This window comes from Amblyraja radiata, chromosome 22 (assembly GCF_010909765.2).
Source record: "Amblyraja radiata isolate CabotCenter1 chromosome 22, sAmbRad1.1.pri, whole genome shotgun sequence".
Classification (NCBI taxonomy): domain Eukaryota; kingdom Metazoa; phylum Chordata; class Chondrichthyes; order Rajiformes; family Rajidae; genus Amblyraja; species Amblyraja radiata.
Window position 1 is genome coordinate 39109935 of NC_045977.1, and position 15794 is coordinate 39125728.

Below are 15794 nucleotides of genomic sequence, written 5' to 3' on the forward strand. Positions count from 1 at the left end.
CCTATTGTCCTTAATTTATCAACTGGATGATTTCACCTCGTGCTTAACCACAAAGCAACACACGCCTCACCTTAACAAAGATATTCACTTTGTCCTATCCAGCTCACCTCCATCCTCTATTCAACGTAAAATTAAGACCCCTCCCCATCACCATTCTTTCTGAGCTCTGATAAAGGATCTTCAACTCAAAATATTATATATTCTGCCTGACCTGCCAATTGATTCCAGCATTTCACTGTTATGATTTTCTAAGTACACCTTGTGACTTAATAATTGACATTTGCCAAAGAAAAGTACACTATTTCCTATGAAATCTACTCAATTATTATTATTTTTTTTTTTAAAGAATTATGAAATAGTTCCTCTGCCTCTGCTGTCCTATCTTTTAAGTTTGTTTCCGAATTTAAAAAAAAACTTCTCACAACAAGTGATTAACTTAGAGTGAAGATTCTAGTGGAGTTTGCACGTTCTCCATGACCACGTGGGTTTATGCTGGATGCTCAGATTTCCTCCCAAATCCCCAAAACTTGCGGGTTTGTAGGTTAATTGGCCCCTGTAAATAATCTCTAATGTGTAGGCAGTTGAAAAGTGGGATAACATTGAACTAGTATGGTCGGGTGATTTATAGTCGGCAGTGGGCCGATGGGCCTGTTTGTTTCCATGCTGTACCTCCAAGTTCAATTTTAAAAGTTAATCTTTTGTTGGCTGAGAATAAGTGGTACGATATTTATCTTAAAGGTGTTTTCAACATCACAAAAAAATTAGAAGTAAAACACAAGCTCTTTATAATTTTTTTTTAATCCATTCAACATGCAACTTACCAGATTGATGGTATCGAATACCTGTACTTCCCCAATTGTTGCACTACCAGGGTACGCAAGGTAGCAATTGTCATTATTAATGGAAAGTGCACACAAACCTGAAGACAAGATAACTGGTATCAGTCAAGTTTCATAAACACTTCAGAACCACACGTGCAAAGCAAGCAGCAGATGCATGCGAGTTTGGAATTATGCACACCATTTGGTATTTTCTTTTAGCTGGTTTCTGCATTGGGTGGAGCTGACAATTTGTAGCTTTCTAGCTGTCTGTAATTTGAAGCAATTAGTGGTGCTTCACCAGTAATCTGAAGTATCGTTTTGAATAAATCAGTCGGTCAAGATGGATGTACAAGGAGCTGCAGATGCTGGAATCATGAGTAAAACACAAAAGTGCTGGAGTAAATCCAAGGAAGGATCTCGACCTGAAACATTGCCTATCAATTTCTTCCACAGATACTGCCTGACTAGCTGAGTTGCTACAGTACTTTGTGTTTTACTCTGATCTCCCCACACTTTGAAGATGGCATGGTGGACACTAATTTTAATCAAATAAAAATAAATGGCTTTATAAATAATCTTTTACAAAAGTCACTTTCCTATCACTTCATGCCGTTGCCAGTATTTACTTCTAGCTTGTAGTTCCTTAAAAATTACCTGTGGGATTTGGTGGTGTTTCCCGAATGGTGTGCAGTACTTTCATATCTCGGATATTGTGAATGTACAAACTCTCCTCCAGGCATACTATCAATCTCTAGATGTGGGGAAGAGAGGCAATTATAATATTGGGATGACCAGAATAACATGTCGTTGTAAAAAAAAAAGCTACTTGTTCGAAATAATTAAAACATTTATGCCACAAATTATTTTGGACACAGCATGAAAGAAGAAAAAGAATTATGCCACCAATTCTTACCTGTCTATTTAGTTTGACAGCCAGAATAGTATTGGAATAACTGTAGTTGCATATCTCTGTTCCTTTTTTAAAGTGACAAACCTTCAATTTTCTGGGTGCTTTAAGGCTCACGATAGCTACTAGACTGCTAGAAAACAGTCGTTCCACAATACATACATCTTCTGTGTCAGCTGTTCAAAAACATTATAGAAAAGCAAAGTTATCAATTCCCAATCAATTAAACAGTCAATTTAGCAATAGCTCAACCAGATTGTATAAAAATAGCTGCCTTTTCCGGGACTCATTATTCCGAGAATTGTATTTGTCTGGGGAAATGCCACAATTAGTTAAAACAAATGTTTGATGTGTGTAGAGTACCAAATGTGTTATGTACCTGCAATACCATTGCGCCAATTTGCTACAGCTCTCGTTCTGGATGTAGAAATCCAAAAGAACTGATCTTCCACATCCAAGGGGCATCTGGTCATCCCCAAACAAGCTGTTAACCACAAGTGTCTTATCCTAAAGGTCCCATCTCTGTAACACCCAGTCAGCCTTTGATGCTCACCCAGTCAAAGATTTTCAAACCTTTTAATGTTTCAGTGCAAGATAGTCATACACTGTTCCAAAAGATTAATGATATATATTTTTTTAATTGAAGTAAAACAATAAATGTAATTGAAATCGCACAAAAATAACAGCAAATAATTAATACATTGAAGGAATCAAGTACCTGCCTTTTCTCATTATTGATTGCATTCAAATAAGCAAGGCTATTATTTGCACAACAGCGGTCCGTTTTGTTAAGTTGAGGGTTGACCGACAAGGATGCATGCAGTGCTGCATCTAGCTAATAGATCACCTTATACCTTGATTTTCTCCCCTTCTCATTTCCCTTCCCACCTACATCCGGGACAGCTCTCATGCCCGCCACCATTTTGACAACTTCCAATTCCCCAGTCATGTATCCTGAATGCTATAAAATGTGTTTAAATCTAATATTTCTTATAAGGATGAGAACAAGGATCCAGAAGCTGTTGAGCACATCAGCAAGGGTTATGGAAAATGAAATAATAGTTATCAGGAAAGAATTCAAAGTTTTGTAGAATGGAGAAGGATAAAATGTAGAACGATGAAGAATGTTCCCTCCCACAACCATAACCTCTACAATCAGTATGAAGAAGGGACCCAACCCAAAACGTCATCTATCCACATTCTCCGGGGATGCTGCCTGACCTGCTGAGTTACTCCAGCACTTGGTGTCCTTTTTTTGTAAAATACAAAGGCGGGTGCAGCAGCATCTATGGAGCGAAGGAAATAGGCGACGTTTCGGGCCGAAACCCTTCTTCAGTACTCTTTTGTGGAGGTGTAGTTCTATTTGGGACACTTACTGCATTCATAGATCTGTTCCAATTTATCCACTGATGAAAGCGAGAAAAACTTGTAGCCAGATTTGGTTCCAACTGCAAGGGACCTGTATTAAAAATAAAAATAGAAAGTCTTACTTTCAAAATGGGGAACAAAGATCAGGTAAATTTCAACGAATGTGTTTCAAATAAACAAAATACAGCTTTAAGCATCCAAAGAGATGTGGAATTCAGTTACGTAAAGTCTTGTTACAATTTGTGCACAACTTCAACATCCACTTTCTTAGCAGCCTTTGAACTTGCATTGGGCTCCACATCTATGGTAGCTTTCTGCAACTTGCCAGGTATAATAAAACAATGTTTTTATTGATTACTTCAGTTTCTAACAGTATCCTCTGCCTTCATACCTTTATCTTTCAACCTTGTTAAATGGTGCTGCAGTACATTAGATCTTACCCAATAAAATAGCAATTACTGAATATGAAGGAACTAAACTGAGGTGCTTTAGTAAATAATATGCCTGAAAAAGTACTGGTAGAGTGTGCGGGCCCTAACCTCAGAATCCACAGAAGGCCCACTGATCCTCAATGTATCTGGAGGAGCCACAACAAGGAGATAAATGAGAACAGATGAGGCCCACTCAAATCTGTATAACATCCATCCCTTTGTGTGAGAATATATGGAAGTCCTTCGTTTCTGTCCTACTTTTTCAGTAGTTTGATGATTTTCGATAATTTTGCTGATGATATTTCTGATGTGATTTTGGTCTCCTGCTTTCAGTTATTTCATCTTCACAGCCAATATCTACCTGGTTCTCATCTCCCACATGGGTCCATCTCTCACTCTTGCTTTCTCCATCTTGATGAGTAGGTTAACAATCAATAATCACTATCTCATATGAACTTTGACTACACCTCCTCCCAGTCATTTCTCTGGCTTGACCTATTGGACAGTATCCATTCTGATGACACTTTCCATACCAGTGCAAGACATACGTTCATCCCACCCCCGCCAAATAATAGCCTCTGGACACCCCCACTCCTTCCATTCTAAGCAAGTTCCTTCCATCCTCATCTTTTACCCCACCAGCACTCAACAGGCATTTCCTCTGTCATCTCATCACCTTCAACCCAACGCCACCATTGTCATAACTCATAATCCAGTTTTCCAGATTCTGTCAGAATTGACCAGATCTCAATCGCTTCTATCTGTATGTCTCCTTTTCTCATTTGTTTGATGCTGCCTGGTCTGCTAAGTATTCCCACCACTCTTTTATTTCAGTGTTCAGTCACAAAGGTCCAACATTGATCTTTGCTTCTTCATTTTCTTCTATTTGCATCTTAGACAGATTGATGATTAAGCCCCCTCGCTATCTTCTCATGGCCAGCAACACCCACATCTTGCAAGTTTCTCAGTTGCCACCCTATGACAAGCATTCTTTGTTCTCTGTATCCCTTCCTTTTCACCACAACTTTGATTTATAAGCAAGCAAGCTAAATATTTTGATCCAGTTAATTGAAAGCTAAACATAAATGTCCACAAGATAAAAGATTACTATAAATGACAATGACTTTTTTTTGCATATGCACAACTTTTATCTTTATGAGATAGCTACTACTCTGATTTATGTCTTCCGCAATCTCCAAACTGAATCTCCATCACCTCACTCAATTAAACAGACAGTCCTTTAAACACTGTCCGAAACGTTACTTGGTCTTTCAGGATTGGAAAAAATAATTGTCAGACATTACCATGTGTATGCAAATCCCAAATTATTGAAAGGAAAGCAAATCTCCCATACAGTTTTGCAGACAACTGAATACATTTGCAACATCCATATCTATTTAAACATTGGTAATTTTTTTGCATACAGAAAGATCTTGGTGTGCTAATTCAGAGATACAGAAAAGTTAACACACAAGTATATCAAACAGGAAGGCAAATGTTGGCTGGGCCTTTGTTGAGAAAATTAAGCTCCATGTGCAGTCTTGTTCTTTGAACAAGGAACTGCAGATGCTGGTTTACTAAAGGACAGGCACAAAATGCTGGAGTAACAGTCCTGTACTCAGTGCCATCTAGGTGCGCTACATTTCACACAGAGAGGTGTGAGTCTGTGGAATTCTCTGCCTCAGGAGGCCGGTTCTCTGGATACTTTCAAGAGAGAGCTAGACAGAGCTCTTAAAGAGAGCGGAGTCAGGGGATATGGGGAGAAGGCAGGAACGGGGTACTGATTGTGGATGATCAGCCATGATCACATTGAATACAAATTTCTCCAAGACTAAATGGGGATACAATGCTCTCATTTTGTCACATAATTCAAAATAAAACCATTCTGAAAGTGAAAGTGATAGAGTGCTCAATCAAATTTTTGGAACTTCCTCCTTTACCCCAGTTCAGCCATAAACAAAAATCACAAGATTTGAATCATGCTTTTTTCTGTCTTGAGTCTGCAGTTGCTCCTCAACTTCTACCTCATCCTCTGTACATGTGCAATTTTTGCCATTAATCTCATTTGAACAAGAATCCTTAAAAGTTGATAATCCTTGAAGGATTCTTGTTCAAAGGAACGGAGTTTCCATTACTACACAGATGCTCCTCGACTTACGATGCTTCGACTTACGATGCTTTGACTTTCCGATTGGGCAAAAGCTATACACATTCAGTCAAAACCGTACTTCGAATTTTGATCTTTTCCCTGGCTAGCAATATGCGGTACGATACTCTCTCGTGATGCTGGGCCAAGGCAGCGAGCCGCAGTTCCCAGTCAGCAACTCGATCACGCGTGTAACCAACCGATAGCGATGCCAGCAAGATGCCGTGCCTCTGCTTGCTTGCTGGAACTTGCCACCGACAAGCCGCGCTCGGTGACGGTGGGTTGACCGGTGCCTTCTTGGGCAGCTGCACTGGCTGGGGCTGCGGCTGAGCTGGTTGTTGTTGCTGCCGCCGCCTCTTCTTCACCGTTGCTCCCCCCCCCCCCCCATCCGCCGGATTTGCAGGAAAATTCTGGCTTCTGGTTCTCAACCATGCCGGAGTAACTCGGTACCCGTTCTTTCCTCTACTCTCTCTCTCGGTTCCAATCGCTCACCAGGAGCAGCCAAAACTAGTGTAGCGATGAGCGCCAGCAGCCGGTTTCATGAGGGGGAGGCGGACGAGGAAGAGTAAACCTGGAAAGAGCACGGAAATAGGCTCTTCGGCCCAACTCATCCATGCAGACTAAGATGCCCCATGTACCCTCGTCCCACCTGCCTACATTTGGCCCGTGTCCCTCTATACCTTCATGTTGGGTTCTTTAGCAGCCTGACTCGTTGCCTTACTGCCATCAAACTCTCCATAATTAAATCGACCCAATGCACTCTCACAATCTTGGCATCACAGGCTCTGAAGTTCGCCTCTGGGTTAACAAAGCCGCATTCACTGCACATCATGTTATGGAGCAACAGCCCCACCTTCTCCCCACACACCACAACATTCGTGTCACTTTGACAGTGCTAGTCCCAGCAACCGGTGGGAAAAAAAATGGATTATATGTTCAAAATCTCCAAACTATGTTTTTGCATTGTCAATCATAATTTCAAAATAAAAATGTGACTCAATATAGAGGGGAAGGTACGGATCGAGCCAATTTGGTTTAAAGAAAAACGATTGTTCTTTGAGATAAATTTATCCCATAAGAAAATGAATGCTTCTCTAAAAATGAGAAGTAAACTTCTCTCGCTGCTGCCGGAATAGCGCTCTCAAAGTGACAAGCATGCTGCGCTCACATGATCACTACGATGTTCTGATGAAAAAGAATACTGTGTGCATAGAAACGCACCTCAAAAACATATTGCTAAAGGAAATGTTAGTAGAAGTGCCCAACATCAAGATCGTGCTGCTCTCCAAGAAAAAAAAAAAAGACACGGCACAGCAGAAGAGAGAGAATGTACACAAAAATGCTGGAGAAACTCAGCGGGTGCAGCAGCACCTGTGGAGTGAAGGAAATAGGTAACGTTTCGGGACGAAACGTTACCTATTTCCTTCGCTCCACAGATGCTGCTGCACCCGCTGAGTTTCTCCAGCATTTTTGTGTACCTTCGATTTTCCAGCATCTGCAGTTCCTTCTTGAACAGAAGAGAGACAATGTTTGGTAGGTTAGGTGTGTTCAATGTATTTTCGACTTATGATATTTTCGATTTACTGCGTTTATCGGAACGTAACCCCATCGTAAGTTGAGGAGCACCTGTACCATGCATGTTTTCCAATGCAATTCGTGAAAATCCTGTTAGATTCAGGCTCTGGTGCACAAGACTGGACAAGTTTTATTTGTTAACAGCTGAACCCTGGTTGTTTGATTCAGAATTGCCGGCCATTGCTAATTTGGTTTGGTCATCTGTGTTTAACAATACAAATGGACCATGTGAGGGCGAGAACCAAATCCATCAATGTAAATGAAAAAGAGTTAAGAGGGCTGAACATGAGTGAAACAAAGACCCTATCCACAAAAGAGACATATATAGCTATAACGCAAAGATTTGTGGCCTGTGTCAGCTCTTGTAGTTGCACTTTTGACTTGGAGAAAAGTTGAAGGAAACATTTTTCTGAAATGGTGTCATTCTCCATTCTCAATAAACACAAAATCAAATGTCCATTACCTTTTTTAAAAAAAAGACAAATTACAAAACCATAATAGATGCTGGGCTACAAGATTGTCTATCCTCTATCATAAGGTATAAACTCAATCTCATTTCATCTTTGTCAGCTAAAAGAAAATGCTGAGCATATAGCCGGAATTAAGTGAGAGTGAGGTAAATTCTCCACAAGGCATTAAGTTCTCATCCATTAGTTGTCTCAGTCAAACATGCCCAAGATACCTACTGGTTCCAATCAAACATTGGCCTAATTCCAAAGTCTGCAAGTAAGCACCAGGTCAAATCAACTCAGCTAATAAATGTCATAAGAGTTATAGATTACATTTACAACGGAAGCAAAATAAGGCTGAAAAATTAAGCAGAAAAGATCAATTTTATTTTTCGCATTTACATTTGATTAAACATTGGGGTGCATGTGAATTTTGTTGTAATCATAGATAGATAGATATAATTTATTGCCACACAACCAGGGTTGGTGGAAATTTGGGTTGTCAGCAGCAGTACAATAATAAAGAACACACAATAAAACTGTAACACAAACATCCACCACAGCATTCATCACTGTGGTGGAAGGCACAAAAATTTGGCCAGTCCTCCTCCATTTCCCCCCCGTGTACAGGACCAGAGTCCAGTCAGTCCAGGATCGGCTCTTCCTCACCGGAGACCGCGGCATCAGGAATGAAATCGATTATGATCAGGAAATCTAGCAACTGATCAGTAGCTATAATAGATTAGTTATTTAACACAAATTGCTCACAAACTATTTATTAATGGGAACCTGTTACTGTGTTTACTTAGAATTGCACTATAGATACAGTGCTAAGAATATCTCTGACTGCACACGGACAAATCATGTGCTTTCAGAATTAAAGTTCCATGGAGAAACAACAAACTGCAGATGCTGGTTTACAAATAGTTCTCTGGGTTCCTTTGGGAAATCCCCCAAAATCGCTTGGGTTCCGACATGACATGATTATACACAGCATTATGGGATTGCGTGCGTAATCAGACTGAGAAGTTCAATTATCAGGAATGAAACTTGGCCGTAAAAATTCATGTGTTTGAGCAACGTTATTGCTCAAACACTTTGGGCACTTTAAAAAACCGGGCACGGACACATGATATTCAATGGCTAAACACGTTGTACCTATGAATTTTTTTAAAACTTATTGCTCCATTCTGCTTTCCTCACACCAACATGAATTCAAGTTCATATTCTATCTACCACCAAATACAGTTGATGCTGCATAATATCACAATCAAATCAATTTCTTATAATTTATTTTTTAAATGAAAAATATATTAACGTTTAAAATTTGATGATTAAAAAAGGTGGACAGGATGGGGAATAAATAACGTTTTTAATAGAATTTGAAACAGATGATTCTTCAATACAAATCAAAATGCTACTTAACCTAATGCTAGGTTGGCACAGTGGCGCAGCGGTAGAGTTGCTGCCTTACAGCGCTTGCAGCGCCGGAACCTCAGGTTCGATCCCGACCACGGGTACGGTCTGTACGGAGTTTGTAAGTACTGCCCTTGACCGTGTGGATTTTCTCCGAGATCTTTGGATTCCTCTCACACTCCAAAGATGTACAGGTTTGTAGGTTAATTGGCTAGGTGTACATGTAAAATTGTCCCTAGTGTTTGTAAAATAGTGTTAATGTGTGGGGATCGCGGGTCGGCACGGACTCAATGGGCTGAAGTGTCTGTTTCCGTGCTGTATCTCTAAACTAAAAAACTAAACTAGTGTAAGCATATGAACCCAAGCAAGGGACCACATTGGGAACATTTTTGACTTTGTGGATAGACGAGTTATGTTCCATAAAGCCACATAGAAAAATAAATCGCAATCCATGACGCGCGATCTAGGGGAATATAAACAAGATGATTGATACAAGCTTCGGAATTAATTTGAAAACCAGTGTGTGGCCCAATACAAAACTGGTGGCACATCATAGGAATTATTTTCACGTTTGGAGTGAGAGAAATTTAGATCATTTGATATTTTGCTGTTGCAACACGGTCACGTCAGTGCAAAGTTCTCACGTTGCCAATAGCAACAGCTGTGCATGTGGCAGTCGGACATACCAGCAGCAAAAAGACCAACTAAGAAATAAACAAAATGCTGGAATAACTCAGGGGGTCAGGCAGGCAGCATCTCTGGAGAAAATGGATTAGTGATGTTTTGGGTTGGGACTGAGGGTTCTGAACAGAAATGTCACCTATCCATTTTCTCCAGGTGTGCTGAGTGACTCCAGCATTGTGTGTCTATCTTCGGTATAAACCTTCATTTGCAAATCCTTTTTATTACATTCTAACTAAAGAAAATACCCTGTTCTGCCCAACAATCTCAGGAGAATCTGGGAAATTCACTTCAGGTGATGACACTAATATGGCAAAACCCCCATTTGAGGAACCAATAGTCATAGAATAATACAAAAAGGTGAGATAGGAAAAGAAAAGTGAAAATACACTATTATGGACATCGATGACATCTTCATGCGAGACCAAGTAAGTCATAATTAATGGGCTTACACAAGGATTTATTTAGTTAGCACGCTTGAACAGTATCATACAAAATAATCCCCAGATTGATATAAACATATACATACATTTGAAATTCTGATTGGAAGAACGCAAGTATTCACTGGAGTTTAGAAGGATGAGGGGAGAATCTTATAGAAACATATAAAATTATAAAAGGACTGGACAAGCTAGATGCAGGAAAAATGTTCCCAATGTTGGGAGAGTCCAGAGCCAGGGGCCACAGTCTTAGAATAAAGGGGAGGCCATTTGAGACTGAGGTGAGAAAAAACTTTTTCACCCAGAGAGTTGTGAATTTGTGGAATTCCCCGTCACAGAAGGCAGTGGAGGCCAAATCACTGAATGGATTTAAGAGAGAGTTAGATAGAGCTCTAAGGGCTAGTGGAATCAAGGGATATGGGGAGAAGGCAGGCACGGGTTATAGATTGGGGACGATCACCCATGATCGCAATGAATGGCAGTGCTGGCTCGAAGGGCTGAATGGCCTCCTCCTGCACCTATTTTCTATGTTTCTAAGGAGAGATTAACTTGCAGTGAAGGTTAACAAAAAAATTTGCAATAGACCGTCCAGCAATAAACAAAAGTCAATGCTTGCATTTCAAGTCCTAGATAAAACCACAACATTAATTCAAGGCCTTGCATGCAATTTGGCCTGTCTACCTAACAGGAACATAAATACAAGATCCTTGACTTGATGATTCTGAATAACAATGTTATCGACCCAAGTAACTGAAGATCCTCCAGCAGATTGTTTTTTACTCAAGTACCACATTCACATGACATGGAACAATGCAACGCTTCACTGTACCATTGCTGGAACATCAAAGTAAATTAACATTAACAATTAAAACTGTGAATCAGTTTTCTGACATACAAACATAAGTCACAGGAAGCAAGCAGGTCTGGCAGTTTGAGCAGTGAGAAACAGAGATGATTCAGCTCGGAAAACTTCAGATTAAAGGTCATCAGCCTGAAACATTGCTTCTATTGTTCTTAGACAATAGATGCACGAGTAGGCCATTCAGCCCCTCGAGCCAGCACCGCCATTCACTGTGATCATCCGCAATTAGTACCCCGTTCCTGCATTATCCCCATGTCCCTTGACTCCACTATCTTTAACTCTATCTAACTCTCTCTTGAAAGCAACCACTGCCTTCGGAGGCAGAGAATTCCACAGATTCACAACTCTCTGGGTGAAAACGTTTTTCCTCATCTCCGTTCTAAATGGCCAACCCCTTATTCTTCCCTGCAGTTGCTGCCTGACCTGCTGAGTAGTCCCAGCATTTCGTGTTCTTATGAGCCTGTCCCACTGTACGAGGTAATTCAAGAGTTCTCCCGAGTTCTCCCCTGATTCGAGCTCATGTAATGTACGTGGCGGGTACGTAGGGGCTCGTACAAGTAAAAAGTTACAATTTTTTTCATCACGAGTATTTTTTTACTCGTGGACATTTTTCAGTGTTGAAAAAACGTCACGAGTTTACCGGATTTCCCAAGTACCGACCGTTACTCGTACGAGCTGCTACGTGACATCCACGAGCTCCTACGTACATTACACGAGCGCGAATCAGGGGAGAACTCGAGAGAACTCTTGAATTACCTCGTACAGTGGGACAGGCCCTTTATAGACAATAGACAATATGTGCAGGAGTAGGCTATTCGGCCCTTTGAGCCAGCACCGCCATTCAATGTGATCATGGCTGATCATCCCCAATCAGTACCCCGTTCCTGCCCTCCCCATATCCCCTGACTCCGCTATTTTTAAGCCCTATCTAGCTCTTTTATTTCAAATTAACTTCTGTTTGCTGCCCTCAACCAGGGGAAAATCATCTTTAACTCTCATTCTAACCATTGTTAATCAAATAAAGCTTTTTGATGTCAGTAACAGGAAATTGTTACCTCACTGAACCTTATACTACCAAACATGCAGTATTAATATGTTTTGAGTAACAACGGTACAGAACAATAACAATGACAACAGAAATTACTCATCGGGACTGTATAGCCTCGACGTGAACACAGTCATGTATTTTGCTGGGAATGTGATAGTTTATAAAATGGAAAATAAGTGCTGCAACTCCAACACAAGAGGAAGAGAGGCCAAAATTATTCAGTAACTTATCTATTTTCTCAGACAATACCAGAATTTCCCTGAGCCCAATCACAACTTACAAACCATAAAGAAACAAGAACACAAATCTATTGTCAGAAGGAAAACTTTATCTTAAAAGATATTTGCAAATACAAAATGACAGTGCAAGGATGGTTACAACAGTGTGAGACAGTTTTGCACTCTAGCCTACAGTCTTTACCGTACAGAAGACAATATTTTGGCCCAAGTGATCCAACCACATTTATGCTTGTCATAAAGTTCCTGTCAATCTACCTCATCTAACACTCAGTAAATCTCCTCGTGCTTTCCGATTTCACTTCTGTGCTGTTGGTGCAACTACCCCAAATGGTCGCACGCTCTACTTTTATACTAGTTTAGTTTAGAGATAGTGTGGAAACAGGCCTCCGGCCCACTAAGTCCATGCTGACCAACTATCACCCCATACACTAGGTCTACCCTACACACTAGGGACAATTTACTGAAGCCAATTAACCATCAAACCTGCATGCCTTTGGAATGTGGAGAAAACCCAAGCAGTCACAGGGAAAATGTACAGAATGGTGGTACACTGCATGAAGCAGAATGGTGGTACACTGCCTGATGGTGAACAGTCTGGCTGATGATCTGAACAGATTTTTCAACAGATTTGACTGCCCCACACCACCCCAGCCTCCCCCACCTGGTCTGCTGACCATTGCTGCTTCCTCTCCACCTCCCATCCCTCTCTCCATCACTCCTGAGATGTCACCTGTACGGAGTCCCCTCTTTCCACCTCCCACTCCACCGGCAGCCCCACCCATGACTCTTCATACTGCTCAGGTCAAGGTGATGCTGGACAGACTGAAGCCAGGGAAAGCAGTGGGGCCTGATGACACCAGCCCAAGGCTACTGAAGACTTGCTCTTCAGAGCTGTGTGGTATTCTAACACACCTGTTCAACCTGAGCTTGCGTCTACAGAGGGTTCCAAGGCTGTGGAAAACATCTTGCCTGGTACCTGTCCCAAAGAAGACCCATCCCACTCTCCACAATGACTACAGACCAGTAGCGCTCACTTCACATATAATGAAGACATTTGAGAGACTTGTCCTTTCCTACATCAGGACTAGTGTGTCAAATCAAATGGATCCTTTACAGTTTGCATATCAGCCTAACATCAGTGTCGACGATGCCCTCATTTACATGCTGCAGAGGGTGTACACACATTTGGACACTACTGATGCATCTGTAAGGATTACATTTTTTGACTTCTCAAGCGCCTTCAACACAATTCAGCCCCGACTGCTAGGGGAGAAGATGGAGAAGATGAAAGTGGATCCATCACTGGTACTGTGGTGTTTGGATTACCTTTCCCTCAGACCACAGTACGTGCGCCTACAGAACAGTGTCTCGGGCACCATCTTGAGCAGCACAGGGGCTCCACAAGGAACTGTGCTGGCTCCGTTCCTGTTTACCATCTACACAGCGGATCTCCAATATAACACCAACAGCTGCTTTTTGCAGAAGTTTTCGGATGACACAGCTGTTGTCGGCCTCATTAAAGGGGGCAATGAGGAGGAGTATAGAGACATAATAAGTAACTTTGTGGAGTGGAGTGCACACAATAACCTCCATCTTAACACCAAAAAAACCAAGGAGATAGTTGTGGACTTCAGGAGGGGGAGGAGGAGGACTCAAGCAACACCAATCACCATTAAGGGCACTGAGGTGGAGGTGGTCGCTGACCACAGGTACCTTGGGGTGCAGCTTGACAGTGAGCTGAACTGGAAGTGTCATATGGAGGCGGTGTACAGGAAGGGACAAAGCCGACTGTATTTTTTAAGGAGGCTGAGGTCATTTAACATCTGCCAACCCCTACTGTGCAGTGTCTACCATTCAGTGGTGGCCAGTGCTCTGTTTTTTGCTGTGGCCTGTTGGGGAGATGGCGCCCGCATAGCGGACAAAAACAGACTGGACAAGCTAATCAGGAAGGCCGGCTCAGTGGTCGGGGCTGAGCAACGAACGGTCCAGCAGGTGGCAGAGGCCAGAACTCTGAACAAACTGGGTTCAATAATGACCAACCCCACTCACCCACTCTACATACACCGTACAGACCACACCAATAGTCAGGTTCGAACATGGCTCTGGCGGTGTAAGGCAGCAACTCTCTGACTGTGCCATGATATAATCCAACAACTCTCCATGCATTCAGAGCCCTTTCAAGTTAAAATCCAGTCCTGATAAAAAGTCGGTGGCACCCATCTTCTATTGACTCGTAGTATACTTCATATTTATACTACCAACTACATATAATGGAAAAATTAGTGGGTTCAACCCTGTTCATCTGTTACAAATTATTTTGCAAAGTGGTTTCAAACAATTTTACACACATGGGCAACTGATCACAATGTAATTTTTATCCCAAGTTTTTAGTAAAGTTGACTTGTTGCATCAAACAGCATTTACATCTCTACACAGCCAACCAGTGCGATTTGACATGCTATTTGAGATCTTCCTTATTTTGTGATATAACTCACTGTAACTAGCTTTGTTGATAATTTTTCAACATGTGACTTCAACTGCTTCTCTTTTTGCAGATGATGTCCGACCAGCTGAGTGCTTCCAGCATTTGCCGTCATTTCAGCAGGTTCTAAATTGGTGGAGATCTTAAACTGGTATGAGTGATATAATAATTTCTTCGTGTGACAACAAATTAGTCCGGACCAAACCTCACCCCTATGACCATTAACAGCCTCAGCAAAACTGTTGATAAGAAAAACATCCATCTTCCTGAACAACACATCTTCAGTCCAAGCTGACAGTGCCCATATAATTTTAGAAACACTGCATCTTATGTCATTGAAAAGTCTGAACCCATCATTCACAATTGATTTTTGTCCTCCACAGTGAGTATGTGACTACATCAGAACATCCAAATGTGTATTATGGCTCCCGCTGTCTGGAAATAACAATAGTTGCTGCAAACTATGATAGACTCAAATAGCTCTGAAATTAGATTCAAGAAGGTAGAATATGAAACATTGCTGACAAGAATTATTGCCCCTGACATCATTAAAAGAGAGCTTTTGCAAGCTTCTTCTTCCAAAAACTAGTAAACAAGCATCAGAAAGCAGGAAACAAGAATTTTTTTCACAAATGCGAAATATTGTAGAGCTGATATTCTGGAACCAAAAACAAATGTATGACAAGCAACATCCATGCAGTCAGAATCATCATCATCATTGAAAACATCTACAGGCACAGTGCCTTACAATGCTATGTACCACAGCGATTGCAACTTCTAATGAAGTGTGGATGGCCATTGGCTCGCTAGGAGCTCATCTGCCCTTTGACAGGTCTTGTTTTTGGTCCTGCTGGGGGTCCACAGCCCCCTCCTCACCTGGCAAACCAGGTGGGGGAGACAGTTTAGTCGTCGACTATCTGACCATGGAG

The 15794-nt window shown here is 41.5% G+C and overlaps 1 protein-coding gene across 1 annotated transcript in view; it reads right to left on the reverse strand.

Annotated features, from left to right (window-relative positions):
* wipi2 (WD repeat domain, phosphoinositide interacting 2) overlaps nucleotides 1-15794 on the reverse strand; it is a 37778-nt gene that overhangs the window by 15024 nt on the left and 6960 nt on the right. Inside the window, exons 2-5 of the mRNA XM_033041121.1 lie at nucleotides 3105-3187; nucleotides 1735-1904; nucleotides 1476-1572; nucleotides 822-919 (exon numbers count right to left, since the gene is read on the reverse strand). Of these exons, the coding sequence (XP_032897012.1) occupies nucleotides 822-919; nucleotides 1476-1572; nucleotides 1735-1904; nucleotides 3105-3187 (448 nt within the window). The remainder of the gene's footprint in view (nucleotides 1-821; nucleotides 920-1475; nucleotides 1573-1734; nucleotides 1905-3104; nucleotides 3188-15794) is intronic.